At 38.0% G+C, this 20,194-nt stretch overlaps 1 protein-coding gene across 3 annotated transcripts; it reads left to right on the forward strand.

The window, feature by feature from the left end:
* Nucleotides 1-6,888: 6,888 nt before the first annotated feature.
* On the forward strand, nt 6,889-19,186 carry LOC147176476 (ETS homologous factor-like). 3 transcript variants are annotated; one of them, XM_086072559.1, is made up of 9 exons: nt 6,889-7,038; nt 9,223-9,308; nt 9,429-9,689; nt 12,606-12,647; nt 12,764-12,805; nt 12,923-12,985; nt 13,086-13,130; nt 14,792-14,987; nt 16,858-19,186. In XM_086072559.1, the coding sequence occupies exons 2-9, from the start codon at nt 9,227-9,229 to the stop codon at nt 16,955-16,957; spliced, it is 831 nt and encodes a 276-aa protein (XP_085928685.1). In that variant the 5' UTR covers nt 6,889-7,038; nt 9,223-9,226; the 3' UTR covers nt 16,958-19,186. The 3 variants fall into 3 exon arrangements, with proteins under 3 accessions (XP_085928685.1, XP_085928684.1, XP_085928686.1); XM_086072558.1 differs by lacking the exon at nt 6,889-7,038 and having other exon boundaries at nt 9,203-9,308; XM_086072560.1 differs by lacking the exons at nt 6,889-7,038; nt 12,606-12,647 and having other exon boundaries at nt 9,203-9,308.
* Nucleotides 19,187-20,194: the final 1,008 nt, after the last annotated feature.

Consider the following 20,194-nt stretch of genomic DNA (forward strand, 5'->3'; position numbering starts at 1 on the left):
ATTAACGATACCAAGTAATTATCGATATCGGATAAATACTGACATTATAATATCGATCGAGTTTAGTTTCAGTTTGGCTCTTTTTGTTGTTGCACGATAATCTTTAACATCTTGTTTATTTAGGTTGAAAAAGGAGTGACGAAAGCAGAATTTTTAGTTATGTATTTGTAGTTTCTGAACAGTATATGATAAAGCATTTCTTAAATTTATTTTCCTATGATCACTTTGTGCACTTTGTTCGTTTGAAAGTTAAAAATATATATATATGGTTGATTTTTTTCTGGGGGGGAAAACCCTTTGATAAAGTACTGTATTTTCTATTTATCATTAAATTTTGTCCTAATTTTGTCCTTTGTTTGAAAAGGAAACAACACAAAAAAACTTACAAGGTTGAAAATTGATTCTGAATAAGCAATTAGATGATACAGCTACCTTAATTTGAAAAAAAATATTATATACCATCATTTTCAAAAAGTATCAATATCGGTATCGGCGATACTGGCCCTGTATTTACTTGGTACTGGCCGTGGCTCAGTAGCAAGAGCCGGTCGTCCAGTAAAAGGAAGGTTGGCTGTTCGATCCCCGCTCTCCCCGAGTCATGTGTCGTTGTGTCCTTGGGCAAGACACTTCACACGCATTGCCTCCAGTGTTACTCACACTGGTGTCTGAAAGGTGCGAATGGAGGCGGTCGGAAGGGCTGTAGGCGCACACCGGCAGCCATGCTTTTGTCAGCCTGCCCCAGCGCAGCTGTGGCTACTTAAGTAGTTTACCGCCACCAGAGTGTGAATGTGTGAGCGTACAAATAATGTATCCACTGTGAAGCGTCTTTGAGTGTCCAAAAATCTCTATATAAGTCTGATCCATTATTATTATTATCAGATCGATACCAACATTTGCAGTATCGCACACCATTAGTGTTAAGGTGCGTAACCTAACCAAAAAGTAACACTTTGAGAACAGTAAAAGAAAGTTAGTGGAAACCAATATGTAACTAACACGTAACATTCAGAGAAGTAAATAAAACTTTCCATTGCAACCATGGAGTGCCCAAATTGCAGCCAAACATAACCTTCAGAAAACATTACTAACGTTCCTAGCAAATGTTTCAAGACCGTTTTGGGAACCAAAAATTTTTTGGAGGGTTGTTGTTTTGCACTCTTAGTTTGGGCCTTTTCATTGTTTTGCTGCCCAACTGTGAGTTTTCAGATATGGATTTGGCCTGTACAGACTACATGTATGGCCTAGTTAGTGGTAAAACTAACATGGAAACCGTAGAACTAGCCTTTGTTGTAAAAACAAAAAATTGTGAGAAGATGGAAATTAGAGACATTGCAGAAAAAAAAAGTTCAGAAACAAGCTAAAAAAATCTGTCACTCACTCACTTTCTGGTGGGCAGTTTGCGAAAATTGGCATAAACTGCAAAACCTTAGTTTTAAGACTTTAGACCACTCATATTTAAATAATGGATGATTCATTCCTGTTGCTTGTAGTACTGTGCAGGGGTACAAGTACTGAATATCTGCACCTGGCTGTTTGTACAATGACCTGAAGAATTAGTTTCGGCATGACAAAAATTTAAGTGTGATAAAGATGAAGCACATTTGCAATCTGATCTGTTTGAATTGGCATCTTTTTACACTACTATTTACTCCCCCCCCCCCCCCAAACAAATGATGAGAGAAGCATTCTACTGTGTTATCATTATTTAGCAGCTTCCACACAGAACTGATATTTCAACATACAGACAATATTTATGTGTTGGCATTTGGCGACAGTTAGAAACGTTCTATTACCGCCACCTGCAGGAATGAAGAAAAACTGCACAGACTTGAACATACAGTGTGAGCTTTGTTAACTTAGATTTTGGATTGTAGACAGTTTACTCATTTGTAAGTTACACACACAGCCCGTCAACATTAGTATTCAGTTCCTCTAAATGCACTATTGATGGGGGCACTACGCATAGTGCACTTTATACCCAAAATTGTTGAGCAACAGTGAATGTGTTTGGCAGATTTGTTCTATTTTACATGTTGTTATTTTAAATTGAATGAGGCTGAAACATGTTTTTAGGTTCATAGCAAAAGCACACACAACAAAACAAACTTTATTTCACCTTTGCCACTTGCTTCTCAAGTCATGCAAATAAATCTGTATGCATAGTACTGCCTGAAAATGTGTTGAAATGAGTTTTAACAGCATCCACTGTCATTACCGAGACGGCCTTCGGTATTATAATGCAGTATATGTCAGAGATTCCGTCTGTGTGTGAGGCAATAGTGTCACCTATGGGTGGATATGGGTAATCTACATTCTACCTCATCAAAGCTCTTTCCAGCACAAGGAAGGGGGTGGAAAAATGAGAGGAAGTAATGTTTACATCTTGCAAATATTGACACAAGGACAGGAAGTGCCAAATGAAGTTACATAAATGTGCAACAACAAAGATTTGAATTCTAATTGAATGCCGCCAGTTCAACGCATAACAATACAAAATCATGTTTGTGAATAATTCATGCTTTTCCAGTTGCATGTCTCACCAGTATAATTACGTAGTCACTGTTGTTTGACAGGGAGAGAAAAAAATCTAGTTAGTTTGTGAAATGATCACTTGTAACAGTAATTGACACTAATAAAAAAGATTTTTCCTACTTTCCCTGCGGATCAAATGCTAATCAAAATGTGAAGGATGAAAGATGACACCAACAGGCATGAGATGAGCAGCTAATGAAAGACAGTCGGCAAGTGGGACAGTAATAGACATACTGCCGCTAATAAGTTCCTGTTCATTAGAGCACGGAGACGCTTTGCATCTTGTCTGTTTCCCTTCGACTGACAGTCTTGACAGCCTCTCCTGTCAAATGGAAAGTGTTTTTGCCACATTCTAAAACCCAAAATGTATCATAGTGTCACCATATATAATTAAAAGTTTATTTTGGTAAATGGTTTAGTGTACTATTATTGGGTGATGATGTGAGCTTCCACAGTATGTGACTCAGTGTTTAAAAATAGAAGACATTGTCTGTTACGCCAGCAATTTGATGCCATTGTCTTGTGTCTGAATGGATCGCTGCCTGTTGTACGCTGACTCACAAGGAGTGGAGTCGATGTGACAGACTTGGATCTCTTTCGCATTGTGTCTCCCTGTTGCTCATCACCCAGTGGACATCTGCAAAATCCGACCAAACCAGCACAACAATCGATGAAATCAGATGGGGGGAACATGATTCTGATTTGTTCTGTGGCAAATAACACATTTTAGATGTGCAGTAAGGGGGAAACAAACACAAACAGATGATGTACAACTACAGGAAAATATCACACAAGCTATAACTCGGGAGCAGGTCTTCTGCCAAACTTAGCCAAACCAGTAGAATTGGTTGTTGTTACTATTAAATTACGAGCAATATGCGTTACAAAATTGGATTTTCATAAATCCTGCTAACATTGAACACATTTTTTTAAGTCGGACGCTGAGCCTGGCATGATTCTACAACACACAAGCCCTGCAGAGTTTTCGATAGCTTGGACAAAAGTATGTGAACATGTGTCTATACGTTGCTGCTAAAACAGCTTGCACTCTTCTGGAAAGATTTTCAACAACATTTTGGAGCATGTTTTGTTTGGTCATCCAAAAGAACATTTGTGAGGTCAGATGTCACTGATGTTGGATGAATGGGCTTGGCTCACAATCTCTGTTCTATAGTTGATCCCAAATGTGACGTGTGGGGTTCAGGTCAGTGCTCTGGCGTTCTGCCACACAAAACTCATTCAACCATTTATGTGCTGGTGCACAATCATGCTTGAACAGAAATTGGCCTTCTGCAAACTCATCCTGCTAAGTTACAAGCACAGAATTGCCAAAAGCACACAGTAACACATTTCTGTTAAATATACAGTAAAAAAAAAAAAAAAATGGCAGCATCGTCTTGTTTTTTTATTTTACAATATTTAACTGTATACCGACGTGCATTATGGGCAAAACAAAGAGCATTATGGGTAAAAACAAAGCACAGTAATTTGCTGTATAATTAGCATGTCAAATACTGTAAATTTTACAACAACTATGTTTTGGCATGTATATATGTGGATTACATGTAAATACTGTAAAGATTGTCGGATTTTGTCAGGTATACACTCTAAAAAGAGAATTGTTAAACCAACTCAAGTTTAAAAAGGAAATTGTTGACCAACTTACAAAAATCACTTCAATTGGTAACACACAATTGAGATAAGTCAATCCAAAGTGAATAGGCTATATTAAATTTAATGAACAGTAAATTTAATATATTCACTTTGGATTAATTCAATTAAATTGTGTGTTACCAATGAAAGCAATTGCATTAAGTTGGTAAACAATTTTCTTTTTAAACTTAAGTTGGTTCAACAATTCCCATTTTAGAGTGTAGGACTCTCTAGAGGAGAAAAAAAACAAATAGCAGACCCTGTATTGTCATGGAGCAAGGACAACATTTCAGCTAATTGGTGAGTAATATTTTAGCGCGAGGGCGGTCTGCATCGTCTTCACATCGCATTTCTCCGCAGGCAACATTACAGCTAACATTCATTTATGCACTCGGCTGCAGAACTGGGATTGATTTTACAACGAGGGCGGCACAGTGGATGACTGGTTAGTACATACACCTCCCAGTGCTGAGGGTGTGATATCGAGTGAGGGGTTTGGCCTTCAGGGGTGGAGTTTGCATGTTCTCCCCGTGCCTGCAAGCTTACAGCTTTGTTTGTTATTTCTTGTCAATTCTACAGTCAATTTGTTACAGTGCACTTAGACAGGAACAAAGGAGTTCCAACTAATTGATTATTGTATTGATTTGAAGACTTTGTTTTTTAACACATCATGTTCATGTTCTGCTGTGGATGAATGGAAATTGAAAGAGATGCAATCAGGTTCTGTCAATCAAGATTTGAAAACATGCTGTTAATAGTGTAGTACAAAGTGTTTTTTTTCTTTTCTTTTTTGCTTTTCAATGAAAGCATCTCCATCAGAGCAAGGAAACATGGCTCCAAAATACTACAAATAAACTAAAGAATGCAATTTCTGGAGAAATTGCATGTTTCAGAATTATATTGAATGATGTTGAATGATATTGAATAACTTGGAATGATATCCAATGACTTCGAATGAGGTGAAAATGTCGAAGTTGGAATAGTTTGAATTTGTCAAGAAATCTAGAAGTAGTTGAAGGAAGATAAATAGCGCAAAAATAAAAATAAAGCAGCAGGATACAACGAAACAGGAAAGCAAGGAAGCAAGGAAACGAGGAAACAAGGAAACAAGGAAACAAGGAAGAAAGAAAAAAAATCAGATTGGTCACATTTGGACAAAAACTGGCGTCAGGCCAAAACCAACACAATGTGGCCAATTTAGTATTTTTCAAAAATCTGTATGACTGGTCAGTCCACATGTCTGGGTGTTATTAAAAAAAAAGTACAAATTATTCACCAACAAAAAGTGTTGAAAATGGTTCACTCTCTTTGATGATGCAATGTTAAAGGAAGGTTTGTCACTTTTTTTTACTCGTGACTGCCACCTCTGGCCCAAAGTGTAACTGCAATATATGTGTCAGGCTCGTTCATGGTGCGCGTACGTGCATGATCTTAAAGCGACAGCCACAGTTGACAAACGAAGATATGACTTCAAATGATGTTAAAAAATGTTTTTAAAGAAACTTCACCTCTCCCCCAAAAAACTGTGGAGTATGCGGTCCGCACACTCTACTATAAAGGGAAGATAATAGATGAGATGCAGTCAGAATAAAACAGTCAGGGCTCTTCGTACTCATCTGCACTCTAAAAACAATTGGGTCAAAAGTAACCCAATTATGGATAAAAAATGGACCGATCCACTTTATGGGTCAATTTGACTCAACTTTCTGGGTTGTTTTATACAAAATGACCCAATTTTTTGACCCAAGTAAAGCATCTGACCAATATTTATGGGTTTTTTTATGCTGAAAGACCCATTTCTTGACTCAAAGTTGGGTCAAATCAACCCAAGTAGAGGATCGGTCCATTTTTGACCCATAGTTATAGGTATTGGTGGAGCATGCATGGTGTAGAAAAAGCTTTAATATGACCTTTTTAAACGGCACAATGCACCTTTAATGGTTGAACAAACATGCCATTTTTGCGGTCTCCAGATGAGTGACTATTTTGGAGCAACAAGCTTTTGGTCTAACGCCAAAAATATTATACAGAAAATACTTCCTTGACTGTGCTTAGTACAGTAATTGCTGGCTTCAGCCTTTCTTTCACGCACACACCTGTAGCAAAAGAAGTTATTTCAAGATTTGACATGTGATTGTAATGTTGTGAGCTCATTTACTGGAGAAGATTAACTTGTCGGTAAATCTTCTGTACTGTAGTCAATGTTGACATTGATGGTTAATAAGCAGGTTTGCTGTGTAAATACAGATCACTAATACACAACAAATAAATATCAGTTCAAAGTTCACCAAACGTTTTTCACCACTTTTGTTGTTTAGATAAGTGACTTGTAAATAGGAACTTAAAGCACCCCATTTACCAAGATGAAACAGAAACTAAAATGTGCTTTATGACAACACAGGGGTTTCCTTTTTTTCTTCTTAAAGATTAAGCATTATTTCAAGAAGCTATATGATCAATTCCATTTTCTCTCTGTGGAAATGGATCCAAGTATGTCAAATAGAGTAAGTCTATTCACAAGCTTTTCTGCTTGAAAGAGTGATAGAAAAAAAAGTGGGAGCTGAGCCAACAGAGAATATAAAACGTGTGTCAGGTGTGTGTGTGCATGTTTTATGCAAATAACTACCAGTGTGACGCAAGCATGAACAGCCAACTGGAGTAGTTTAAGGAAGTTAGATGGATTAAATATTCATTGTAGTGGGAAGCACCTACGGTTAGCAGTTCAAACTCTTACCTTACTGTAAACCCTTGCGCTAAGAGTATTTGTAATCTGAGGGAACTTTAATGACCATCATTCAACTAAGGTGGGAGTGAGACCTCTTGTGGGCCTGCTTGGACCAATCTACTGCACTGGTAGGCTACCAAAATATTATTGGATATTATTACTGAAAATGATTCAAGTTAAAACAGTCCAGTTTCATCCATTTAAAAAAAATGCCTTATTTGCATTATTAGATGTGCGTGTTTGTGTGGTCTTGTTTTCCTATTTAGTGGGGCCAACATTTCGGGATTTCACAGAGTTGTGGGGCCCACCTGTTCGTGTGGGGCCATTTTGCTGGGTCCCACAAGTTTAGGGCCAAGACTTAATTTTAGAGTTCAGGTTTGAATTGGGTTATGGTTAGATTAGGGTAAGGATTAGGGGGTAGGCACTAATTTTTGATGGTTGGGGTTAGGGGAAGGGGCGAGGAAATGCATTATGTCAATTATGTCAATGAGATGGCCCCACAAAGATAGTAAAACAAACTTGTGTGTGTGCGTGTGCATGCGTGCGTGCGTGTGTGTGTGTGCGCGTGTGTGTGTTAACGATTAATTAACCGGTAGTCACCGAATGGTGTAGGGGTGCGTTCGGCTGGCCAGTGTAGGCAGCATGGGCAGTCAGTTCCCACTCAGTGACGACGTGAATATGAGTGCAAATGGTGGCCCATTTCAATATGTGCCCTGCGGCTGACTGGCAACCAATTCAGAGTGTAGTCCACCTTTGGCCCAAAGTCAGATGGGATTGGCTTCAGCACCCCGAACAGGATAAGCAGTACTGAAAATGGATGGCTTTAACTATGGGAAATTATATTGCTTTTCAGCAGTTGAGGGATAAAAAAAAAAAAAATACATATATATATATATATTTGTTATTTTGTGGAGTAGCTTCACTACAGCTGTCTGTACTTACACTTTTATACTGTAATCATAAATATGTCAGTGTCAGATTGAGAAATCAGATCAATATATTAAGACACCGAGTTTATCAGGGAATAAATATACAAGCATGTAAATAAGTTTTAGAATTGTAGATTAAAACATTGTGTTTTTTGTGACATGGTATTCACATTAACCTTGGTTGCGCATTGTAACACTTCTGTTCATCATTATAATGACAGACCAATATAAACTGTTACGCATACAGTATGCTAAATGTTTCTATTTTTTAAATCAGCTGTGGTTTCGGTGTCCTGTATAACTGAAGATCTTGTTTGGCATGATGGTTTGCCTTTTGGAAAAACCATAATCAGTGCCATCTGTGTTGGAACCAGATTTGCCAGATTGGTCTGTTTCTTATGTTGAAGTGAAGGTGAGTTTTATAAAGGTGTGACCCAGATCTTGAAGAGAGACGGGAAGAGAAAAGAATGTCATTGCAGTTCTCAGCAGGTGTTTTAATTTAATTACACTGTGATAAAACGGCATGCATATCTAACTCTGATTTGCCATATAGATGGTTTACAATGTCTGTGAAGACTTGGCCATTTTGCATGTGCAATCTATAGTATTTAAATTAGAAGCAAATTCAGTTGCTTATGAAAGAGTATGAAACATAACAAACACAACAACAAAAACAGGTTATCAGTTAAAAAAAATAACACTAAATAACACTCACACTTATAATGACACTTAATAAGTGTTGTGTTGAACTGTTAAAATTGTTCTTAAATTGTCCTTGTTTTTCTGGTTCATTTAAAATAGCTGCCAACCTGCAATCTTTTGAAAGTAAATAAAATTTGCAACGGGTGTTAAATACTTCTAAGCATGAATACTTACCTCTTACATTTATTATAATATCCTCAGAGCTTGATCTAATTTCACTTTTAGTTCTGAAAAATGAAACAATAGCATGTAGTAAATAGCTAAATGGTACACTGATATGTATGTAATAAGGAGAATATTGTCATTCGAATGCGCTGGACAATCAATGAGACTTCTCATGTTGTTAATGTTACCTGAACAAACTGCTAAAATTGTGAAAACAATAAAACAAATCAAAACTCAATTGCTGATATGTTTTGGTACTGATTATTATTTTTTGTTACACCCTCTCATTAAGACGAAAATATTCCACACACCCAAACTCTCCTTGCTGTAAGAACACTTCTGCAAAGGAGCTAAAACTCCTTGTCCTCTCTGACAACACGCACCCCCACTGGCACGGCATCACACCATTTTCAGAAGGACTGATTAGACTGTACTGTGTATGGATTTACTTGACTTCTTCAGATTTGAAATTCTCTTCTCCTGTTGCACCCTGGCTATGGTGAATGTGTGTTACAGCAATATGAGCATCACTTCAGACACCGCTCTGGACAGTCAGCTAACCACTAACCACTGGGCTTTGACCAACTACTATCATCCTGATGGTGAGATGAGATGTATGACTCACCCATGACTTTGTACACCCACATCTGCCCTTTTTAACATGTGATGTGATGATCCTATGAAGTAATCACAACGTAATAAATGTTGTGGTTGCCCCCCAGTTCCACTAGTGATGCCTGGATTTAGCAGCAGTTGCCAGTGGCCTCATGATTCCCAGCCTCAATTCTGGAGTAAATATCAAGTGTGGGAGTGGCTGCAGCAGGTCATGGACATAAATCAGATTGATGCCTCCAACATCCCCTTCCAAAACTTCGATATGGATGGCCACCAGCTCTGTAAGCTGACCTACCAGGACTTTGTCCATGCTGCAGGGAGCCTGGGACCCATTCTCTTCCACAGCATAACACAGCTCAAGTGGGCCGGTGCGTGTCTTAAAAGTGGGGTTTAAAGTAAAGTCACAGTCAGAACGGGCTTTCACTGAACAGTGGTATATAGAGACAATTAAACGTGGTTTATCGTAAAGAACATGGTTTAATTAAGAATCTAGCTAAGTTTACTTAAAGTAATGGTCTAATAAATTCACACAGGCTTTTTGTTTAAGCTCGAGTAGCATACTGTCTAAGCATATGCCAATATGAACATCATTTACATCATAATGAATTACACCCTGGGCAAAATTTTATATGGTGCATCCCTATATATATATATATATTATTGACATTGACAAATCATGCGAGTAACTTACTGTGTTAACTGTACAAACCAAAAGGAGCAACAACTTCACCTCTCTGGCTCCCATTTTACCTTGTATTTTTGTTCTTCCCTCCTCTTTTTTTCTTCGCTGTGCTCTGGATAGTTTTGTTCTTTTGACATGTTTACAACGTTTTCTGGGCTAAGTCAATAAATTAGCCTCTCTCCCCTCAGAGAGTGAGCAGTATACCAATCAGCCAGAGGAGGGTCTATTTGGTTTTATAATTTGTAGTAATGTTAATTGGGCATTGCTTTACATTTTAATCTATTGTTGGCTGTTCCATGCTCAGGGTTAGTTGTCAAGTTATTGTAAGTGTAGCTTCCCCACTTGAAAGAGACTCATTTATCCATAGAAGATTATATCTTTATTTTATTAAATGTTATGTTTTTATTTTAACATTCAGTAGTTTGACAGTACATCAATAAGTTTCCTTACATTAGTCACTGGCAATAAGGAGCATTAATTACATTGGGAGTGGACGTTGAGAAAAACCTGCCAAAATAACACAAAGAAATATGTTATTTTAAATAAGTCTAGATAGTAACGGATAACAGCCTTATTTTGACTTTTCTCCACAACCAATCAGGCTGTCACTATTGTAACTTTTGTTTAACATTAAATAACAAAATAATGTAATTTCTGGAGAAATAGATGAATGGCGTGCACTTACGGTTATATATTGGTAGTACTTTATCACATTCACCCATTCATTGATACACCATTGGGACACTTCTGCTTTGGAAGCCACTGCCAGGTCCACTGGGAGCAAATTAGGATTCAGTATCTAGCTCAAGGACACATCAACATGGTCATAAGGGTTGAGGATCGATCCCACAACCATTGGGCTGGGAGACGACCACTCTACCCCCTGAGCCATGCCATTGCGTGCGAAGGCTAACAGGCTGAATGTAAAAACCTAGAATGATGTGAAATGATATACAATGACCTGGAATGAGCTGAACATGTTGAAGTTGGAACCTAAAGTTGTAACGAAAGGTTTAACCCCAGCCAATTAATTTAGTTACATTTTTATTTTTATTTCCTTAAAAAAAAAAAAAAATTTCAAATGTTCTTGTTCAATCATGGAATCATTTGATTTTTATATAGGATTTAAAGTAAAACTACGACCATCATAAATTTAGAAATACGAGAGTCCAGTTGGCCTTAGCATCTGCCGATTTCACCGAATAGGTTCGATTACACATAACATCAAAGGCATTGCAAAATGCGTGCAGTCTTAGCCGTTTCTTGCTGTAGGCCAAGTAGGCGACTGCCTAGGGCACCCAAGCTCTATGTGTAGTCTTACCTGAGGACGATAAAAATGTCCTGTCTTTATCTGTCTCTAATATTTGTTTATTACATGCCTTTTATGCTTAAAAAAATAAACATAGGATATAAATAAAATAAACTGTGATGATACGCTGTGACTGGTGTTTTTGTGTCACACAGTTAGTGACATAGAGCCTCTAGCCACTAAGGGTGTGAGAATGATTGACAGCTACCCATCTACCTTTCCCGTTAGCGAGAGCACTTAACAAAACAAACACTATACCGGCATCAAAAAGTTATCTCAGTAATGCGAAAAAAACGGAAGAAGAAGAAAACTGAAGAAAAAAAAACGCTCAAAAGAGAAAAGTTGGCACTTGTTGGTGATGGATAGTTGGAGGCGAAACTCAATTTTATTTTAATTTGAGCAAGTTTGTTTATTTGTTTTGCTAGCCAGCTTGCTAGCCTCGGGCATTTATTTATAGATGTTAACCTTCCCTTGACCAGCCCCTAGTTTAACTAATATAATATGTAAATTATTGTAGAAAATGCTTAAAAGAGACAAATTTGTAATTGGGTGCAAGCTTTAAAAAGACACTTTAAAACTGAGTTTGTTTTGTTGTGTTTTATTTAAATTAAATATTTTTCTAAACACTCAAAAGCTGATTTATTTATTGATGTAAAAATAACTGTCAACGTAGGACGTTTAATTTTAATTGTAGTCTGTTTTGCTCATAGAGTCTAATAGATTATGGTATTTTAAAAGACCATCTTAAGGGTTAGGAATCTTTTCATTGTCGTTTGGCAAACTAGGGACCCCCAAACAGCATCTTGCCTAGGGCCCCCATAAAGCTAGAAATGGCCCTGCATGTAGTGATGCAACTATGCATAAAATAGGTTTAAAGGGCATGCTGGAACTTTACATTATGCGCTGATTTTTCTCTTTAGCAGTGTGGAAGAAGCTTATTTTCCTTTTGGACATGTATGCCGTTTTATAAAGAAGTATTAATTCTGTGTAACCAACAATACAGTATACAGACAGACTTCATTTCCTGTATCGTAATAGATGGTGGATTCATAATAGCTTGGCTTATTTTATGTTTTCATATTTTCAAGCCGCACACTCAATGCCATGTGTATACTAAGAGCTACAATACATAGAATTTATTGATAAAATATGAAATAAAAAATAATAACAAATAATACCATAATAAAAATCTATTTTCTGACTTTCATAACATTGGACATGGGGTGATGAATTAGGTATCATACCAGTAAAGTCTTTGCATAAATTTTCTTATGACCTCTCATCCATGTGCAGAATACCATGTGGAAATCACTCAACAGGAGCTAAAACCAGAATGTAAGAAATGAAATTTGGCTGGAAAACAAGTTTGAATTCATTAATTACAGATAGTATTGTAAAGTAAAAATATAATTGTCCTAATTATTGTCATTATGTTTTTTGTTTGCATTTAGACATTTCCTACCCTTTTTCAGAAGTACACTATCCACCAGCAGGTACAGTAAATGTCTAAATTAGATGTGTGACTGGATTGTATTCATTATATAATACATTTAGTTAAAGTAGTTACAAAAGCATATTTCAATCAGCTATTTTTTCCTATGTTGATATAGATGGTCATGACTTGTCGATTCAACCTCCTGTACCAGATGTCTCACCTACCCCTTCCAGCCCTGGTAAAATGTTAAATATATTCTGTAAATATCGTAAGAAAACTTCTTTTTTTTTTTTGATTTAGCAACATATTCACTTTTTCACCTAATCTTTGTTTCCCAGAAATAAAAATGACCAACAGGCATCATCAACAGGCCAAAAAACACAGTAAGAAGAATATAAACCCACATTCACGTATAGTCAAAGATATTGGGATAATTCTTAAGCTGTTAATTAATCTTTGGCTAGACCTTTTATATGTCAAACTCAAGCCTTGTGGGCCGAGATCAGCCTGCCACATAATTTTTTAATTTAAGGCAAACCAGACCTGAACGCACCAAAGTTGTATTAAGAGTCTATAGTAGGCCTAAATACTTTTTTTTGTATAAATAATGCACCAGCATTTTGGTCGTTTCTCCAAATTGCATGTCATGTGGAGTGTCTATTTTTAAGTACCATGCATAATATCTGCTTCTTTTTTCCATTACCTTCTGATGTAATTTCAAACCCATCAGTTCATTGGTAAAAGTTGCTAATAATTGAGTGCAGGGCATTTTGTACAATATGTGTATGATGAAGAGTTTATACTGTATAGGGTTTCACAGTTTATCCAGGTTGGGGATGAGATCCTGCCCCAGATAGCGAAGTTCACTTAACTTGGGGTCTTGTTCACAAGTGAAGGTAGAATAGAGTGTGAGACAGAGACAGATTGTTGCAGTGTCTGCAGTGATGCAGACTCTGGAGCAGTCTGTCGTGGTAAAGAAAGAGCTAAGCTGGAAGGGGAAAGTCTCAAAAAAACAGATGATCTATGTTTGCACTCTCATTAATGGTCACCAGTTATGGGTCATGACCAAAAACACACGATCACTGATACAAGTGGCCAAAGAGATCACCAAATGATTCCCGAGCGCGGCCCCTGCCGCTGCTCACTGCTCCCTCATGGGATGGGTCAAAATGCGGAAAACGAATTTCGCCCCACTTAGTTGTGTGTGACAATCAGTGGTACTTTACAATTAGGTTCCCTGCAGGATGTCCAGGCTCTTCCTTAGAAGCTCGGTCACCTGGGAGGGCTTTAGAGCAGAGCCGTTGCGCCCGTGCATGGAGCCACATGAGGTGGCTTAGGCATATGGTTATGGTGCCTCCTGGACGCTTCCTGATGAGTTGTTCCGGGAACATCCAACCCGAAGGAAGCTCCGGGGATGACCCAGGACAGCTGGAGAGACTGTCTTTCCTGACTGGCCTGGGAACACCTCAGGACACCCCGGAAAAGTTGGACAAAGTGGTTGGGGAGAGGGGAGTGGGAAGTCTGTGCTTCCTTGCTTAGGCTGCTGCCGCCACAATCCAATCCAGAATAAGCGGAAAAAGAATGGATCCTACAGACAGACTCCCAAAATTACACCTTTTACAGCAATTTTAAATATTATTCAGCTCATTTTCATTTTCAGCTCAGTGGCCTAGTGACCAGCTCAGTGGCCTAGTGATAGAGTGTGCCCTGAGACTAGGAGGTTGGGGGTCCAATCCCTGGCCGGGTCAAACCAAAGACTATAAAAATGGGACCCATTGCCGCCCTGCTTGACACAGCATTAAAGGGTTGGAATTGGGGGGTTAGATCACCAAATGTGTCCCGAGGTGATGGGTCAAATGCCGAGAATGAATTTCGCCCCACTTAGGTGGTTGTGACAATCAGTGGTACTTTACTTCTTTAATGGTCCAGTGTCCCAATACCTTTGTCTATTTAGCTGTTTGTTTTTAGTTTTTATTTTGACCTTTTCCAAATATAATGCTTGCAAGTTCACCCGTACTATTGAATCTTGATTTATCCAAAACAGATCCAAGGGGGACCCATTTGTGGGAATTCATAAGAGACATTCTACTACATCCTGAATGCAATCCAGGACTGATCAAGTGGGAGGATCGGACAGAAGGGGTATTTCGCTTTCTTAAATCAGAGGACGTGGCACAGTTGTGGGGAAAGAAGAAAAACAACAGCAGCATGACCTACGAGAAGCTTAGTCGGGCAATGAGGTACAGTAACACAGCTAACACATACTGACCAATACTGTTGGTGAAGTTTTCTGTTTTGAATGTCCTTAAATTGTCATCCGATGTCTTCATCCTATTTGATGTTTTATTGCAGTTAATCCTCATTCAAATAATTATTTTCTTTAGTTCTGTAGTACATTTATTTTCCCTGCAAATTGATGTGGTTTTAGCGATAGACCTGAATGGTGACCATAATTTTAATGTACACTAAACCACAAGGAGGTAAAAATTGGGCCATTAGTTCTCCTTTCCTTTTTGTGTTTACTTTACCTCACCAGAAGACACATCTGTGGGATGTTGTTATATTTTCTGTATTTCTTCCTTCAGTCCTTGGTATTTTTCTATCTTTTCATATTACCTTTTTCTGGATGTTGCTATCATTCGAGATTGCTATATCGATCACATCTGCGGTCTTCGGATACCACCACCACTATGTCAGGCAATCACAGGTTTGTCAGTCTGGATCTGGAAGTCCCACAGGATCTTGGTCTGTTTTTTTCTTGGCCACCTTCGGAGGTGTCTGCCATCTTGATTCTAGGACTTCACTTACTGTACACTATTCCTGCTACTTGGTTGTGTCGCTCCACGTATGCCAACATCTTACACCCTGCTGTGATATGCTTCACCGTCTCTGAGGCTTCTTTGCACAGCCTGCACCTGGGTTCCTGTCTGATGTGGTAGACCCCGACCTCGATTGATTTTGTGTTTAGGGCCTGTTTTTGCTGCCATGATTAGCGCCTCAGTGATGTCTTTGAGTCCAGCCTTGTCCATCCACTGGTATGTTTTCTCGATATCAACTACTTCCTCAATTGATAACACGCAAGGCCTTGTCTTTCCATTGACCGTCCATCTGGCTCCTTCTCACTTGGCTTCTGTTGCTTGCTTGGCAGCGGCCACCTTAATCTCACTTTTTACTTTGAAACTTATTTTTGTTGTTGCTCATGTAATATAATATGGTATATTTTATTGGCCATTACATCTGTGACGTTGCCGTGCACCATACAGTGGTGATAGCAGCAAGACTAGTGGCCGGTGGTTGCAGAACCCCACACGCTGTGTGACAGTTCACGCAGGTTGGTCATGCTGCTTGGTGTGCGGCCAGCCTCATTGTCACTTCATTGTACTAAGCATCTAGCTCCAGACCATGTACTGCTTTCCAAACTTGCAATATGTGCCACTTCCTCTTCTATGTTGGTCATCACTTTTTTTTTTATAGCTATCATCCACCATTGTATCCTTCTGCCCATCATATTTGGAATAAGTAGCACCAAAACACACAAAATAGCCAAAATAAATGAAACCACACTTACATACTGAACTGAGGTCTTGCAAAATAGACTAAATGCAAGAGGGTCTTGATTTGCTAACCTTCAAAACCAGAATTGATCAACCATCAACTTTTTCCACTTGAGAGGGTCCACTTATACTCTGACTAGTAACATTAGCACTGACACAAGTCCTAACCTAGTACAATTGGCTGGTCAACTAAGATTATACCATGGGTGGTCTGGAGACTCCAAAAGTCCCGTTTCCTTATGAAAACAATATTTTATTTATTTTTTAAAGCATATTATTTTCGCTTGAACTCTCAAAACTAAAACTGAATCAACTTACGGTTCATTCCAAATTTCTCATAGACGTGGCCTGTAGTGACTGACATATAAGCGCTAATGCACACAATGACGTGTGTTAAAGTTTTGTGGGGAGTCTACCTCGGTAAATCCGGATAAATAAAATGGGACTGATTGATTGATTGGTTGGTTGGTTGGTTGATTGATTGATTGATTGATTGATTGATACATTCTCAAATCTATCTGCTGATTCACTAATTTGTGCATCTTTTTTGTCACAGATATTACTACAAAAGGGAAATCCTAGAACGAGTAGACGGGCGCAGACTCGTGTACAAATTTGGTAGGAACGCCAGAGGATGGAAGGTGTCAGAGAAATAATTTTCTATTCTTTTTTTTATAGTTTTCAATGCTGCATTATTTTGATCAATTTGATGGGTCTTGATGAGATCTATTTGAAACTGTGACATCGTACTTTTGCCGAAAACATGGGAAAATGAAAATATCTTGTATATCGCAACACATTGGGCCCTATTTTTGTGCCCAGCGCAAGTCTAGCCCAAAGCACAGTCCACCTGTACGCATGGGTGGAGGTTTCTGTTCGTAGACAGGCACAGTTCAAAAGTAGCATTAGCTCTATTTTGGGAGTGAATACAGCCGACTTACTTTCTGGCCAATGAAAGTGGTTCCACTCATTCCCTTTAAATTCAGTGTAGGAGAGGTACGCACAGTCTTTGGAATTGTGAAAGCAGAAATAGACTGTCTGGAGTCCATGTAAAAGATTGATGTGTGCAAAGAATGCTTATAAGGAACTGCAAGCAGACTTCCACTTGTGGATGATGTTAAGTTGACCAGGGCGGTCACAGATCACCGCTATAAAGTTGGCAGTGGGAGGTCACCTTGCACACTGATCGTTTGTGTCCATGTGTAAACTCTCCACCCCCGAATAGCTGGGCCTAAGGGGTGTTATATATATATATAAATTCAGCGGGTTTGATGCACACTGTTGTCATGAATGAAATACGATGATGCAGAGCGCAGAATCTGTCTGCCTGGTCCTCAATCAAATTCACCACCTGTGGCACAACTTAGACCTGCTTTTAGCTGCTTGATCTACCAAATTCCCAAACACTGTAAACTAAACTTGCCCTGGGATGAAAATGAAGATGTGCCATTGTCTACAAAAATAGAACCCATTTGTGTTGCATGATTAAGAATCAGATAGTCCCAAATGAAGATCTTGTTGACATGTTGATACATGTCAAATGGATAATATTGTGAATGAGGCCGCTTGTGCGAAGAAGGACGAGGATTACTGTATAAATGTGAAAAAAGGCAAACAATGTCGTCAAATATAAACATGCTGTAATTTAACTTCTTATATTACTTGGTGTGCTGCATTTTTTGCAGTGTGTGTATATGAATGTGTTTTTTAATGTTTGATCCAAATAAAGCTGGTCATTCCTTTTTATCTTACTAAAACTGTTACTTTTACAATGTGGCATGCTGGTATATATGGGAAAAACATTATCACTGCAATCATTCTTGTCTAACTTGTAAAAGTGTGGATGAGTCTACACGCCTGACACTTACTGTAACTGACTGAACTTTATATAACTTATCTAGATGACTGCGGTTCGATTGTGACAGCCGGATTGCAGGCCATCTCTACTACAGTGCTGCACACAGTGGCAGCCAACAAGATAACAGTAAAATGAACAGAATTCACTTGTGCTACTGTTCTCACATGCAAATAAGGTGTCTAATCTAGACTCTGATTTATATGTCTTACATTACCCTTCATTTGCATGGTGTGTTTTTGATTGGCACCTCATTTGATTAACTGACTGCTTCAAAACTATCCCACAGCAGTGTTGCACCTGCATTCCATCATCATCTGTAGCAATTAAAATGGTGTGGATACCCACAGGAGTGAATCTACTGTAATTTATTAATTAAATTAATTGAACCGTAAAGCTACCAGACTGTTAAACATCCATCCATTGATTTTATGTTCTGTTTATCCTCAATTGGGTGTACCGGAGTCAAGTGTATCCTAACTGATTTGGGATGAAAGGCAGGGTACAACCTGGACTGGTCACCAGCCAGTCACAGGACCGCTAAACATTTTGTTGTAAAAAAACAAACAAACAAACAAACAAACCAACAAACAAAAACGAATGGGCTGTATGTAAAATCACTTTTTTAATCACATGATTGGACACAGAGTGCCAGTTAACATGCCTGATTACCGACTGGGCTGAGATGACATTTAATTAAATAATTGTTTCATTAAAAGAAACAAAAACATGCTGCCTGTTTTTGTTTCATGTTCTCTATCATGCAAAAATCTTGGTTTTGTTTTTCTACGCTAACTTTACAAACACCGTGATAATTCTTGGATATCACTTGTGATAAAAACAATTTTTTTTTTAAGTTACACATGCAAAATTACAGGTGTGATTACAAATTATAGGCTACAACTGCAAGCAAGCGCTCCAACAATATTCTAATGATTCTGCTGTTAATTAATTCAATTCATTTCAAAAGCTCTTAGAACACACTATCATTCTAAAATGAACCTTCTGGCTGATTTAGGCTGTAATCTGATGTAACCCAAACCACTTTCAATGCTTGAGTACTTTCTCCATAAATTACCATCTATAATGATTGATGTCAATATTTATCCAACTTCTTGTAAATGTGAGCCTGCTTGGTAGGCTACAGGTTAAAAAACTGTAACAGGCTCATGTTTGTATTCATTATTGAGATTCAGTATGTTCTGTATGGATGTAAAGAAAATATAATTTATTTGTATAGTCCTTGCCTTGCCTATTATTATATTTTATTGAATGAGAATGCATGTTTGACTGGTACTGTTCATACATTACGAATGTTTCTGTACAGCTGAATGTCCCATGGGAGGAGGTGGTATAGGACAAATGCCTGCGACCGCTCCACACTGGTTGGAAGTAACTAAGTACTGATGAATATGAGAGATATCTTTATTGACAGACTTAAATCCATTAAAATAAACAATAAAACAAAACATAAAAAGCCAAACACACTGGAATAGGTTTAACCCTTGGTTTAAAAAACATATGGCCTTCTGGCTAATAACAATACTTTGTTACTGTAAAAAAAAAATGTATATATATATTCTGTGCTTGAGTATTTATTTTGTTCTGAGAACTTTTTACTTTTACTCCACATACATTTGAAAACAGATATATGTATTTGTATTTGTATGCTCATTAATCCATAAAAATCATCTTGTTACCTTTTTCAACCTTTGCCAATGACTGCACAATGTAAAAAAAGACATTAATAGAGAAAGGTAAAATCAACCAAAATAAAAAAAAACACAGCGACGAGGACATACATGAACCATGAAGCATGAGCGAATATGGTAACAGATTTGGAGTAGCAAGATACTTTACTTTTGTACATAAATACAGTTTAAAGTCTGTACTTACAGTTTTATATGTCTTTTTACAAGTACATCAACTGTACTTATATGTGGTGTGCGTACTTTTGCCATCTCTGTGCGCCATGGTGGGGGTTAAAATAGCGGAACATCTACTGTAAGACGACGATGACACGTCTAGTAGAGAGCAC

Source organism: Leptonotus elevatus, chromosome 4 (genome assembly GCF_054856555.1).
Source record: "Leptonotus elevatus isolate MCC_2025b chromosome 4, RoL_Lele_1.0, whole genome shotgun sequence".
In the NCBI taxonomy this organism is placed as follows: Eukaryota; Metazoa; Chordata; class Actinopteri; order Syngnathiformes; family Syngnathidae; genus Leptonotus; species Leptonotus elevatus.

Coding starts and splice junctions, on each gene's coding strand:
- LOC147176476 (XM_086072558.1), top strand. CDS start 9,203: ATGGTGAATGTGTGTTACAGCAATATGAGCATCACTTCAGACACCGCT. Junction 9,309..9,428: donor CAACTACTATCATCCTGATG/GTGAGATGAGAT, acceptor GTTGCCCCCCAG/TTCCACTAGTGATGCCTGGA. Junction 13,131..14,791: donor TCAACAGGCCAAAAAACACA/GTAAGAAGAATA, acceptor TATCCAAAACAG/ATCCAAGGGGGACCCATTTG.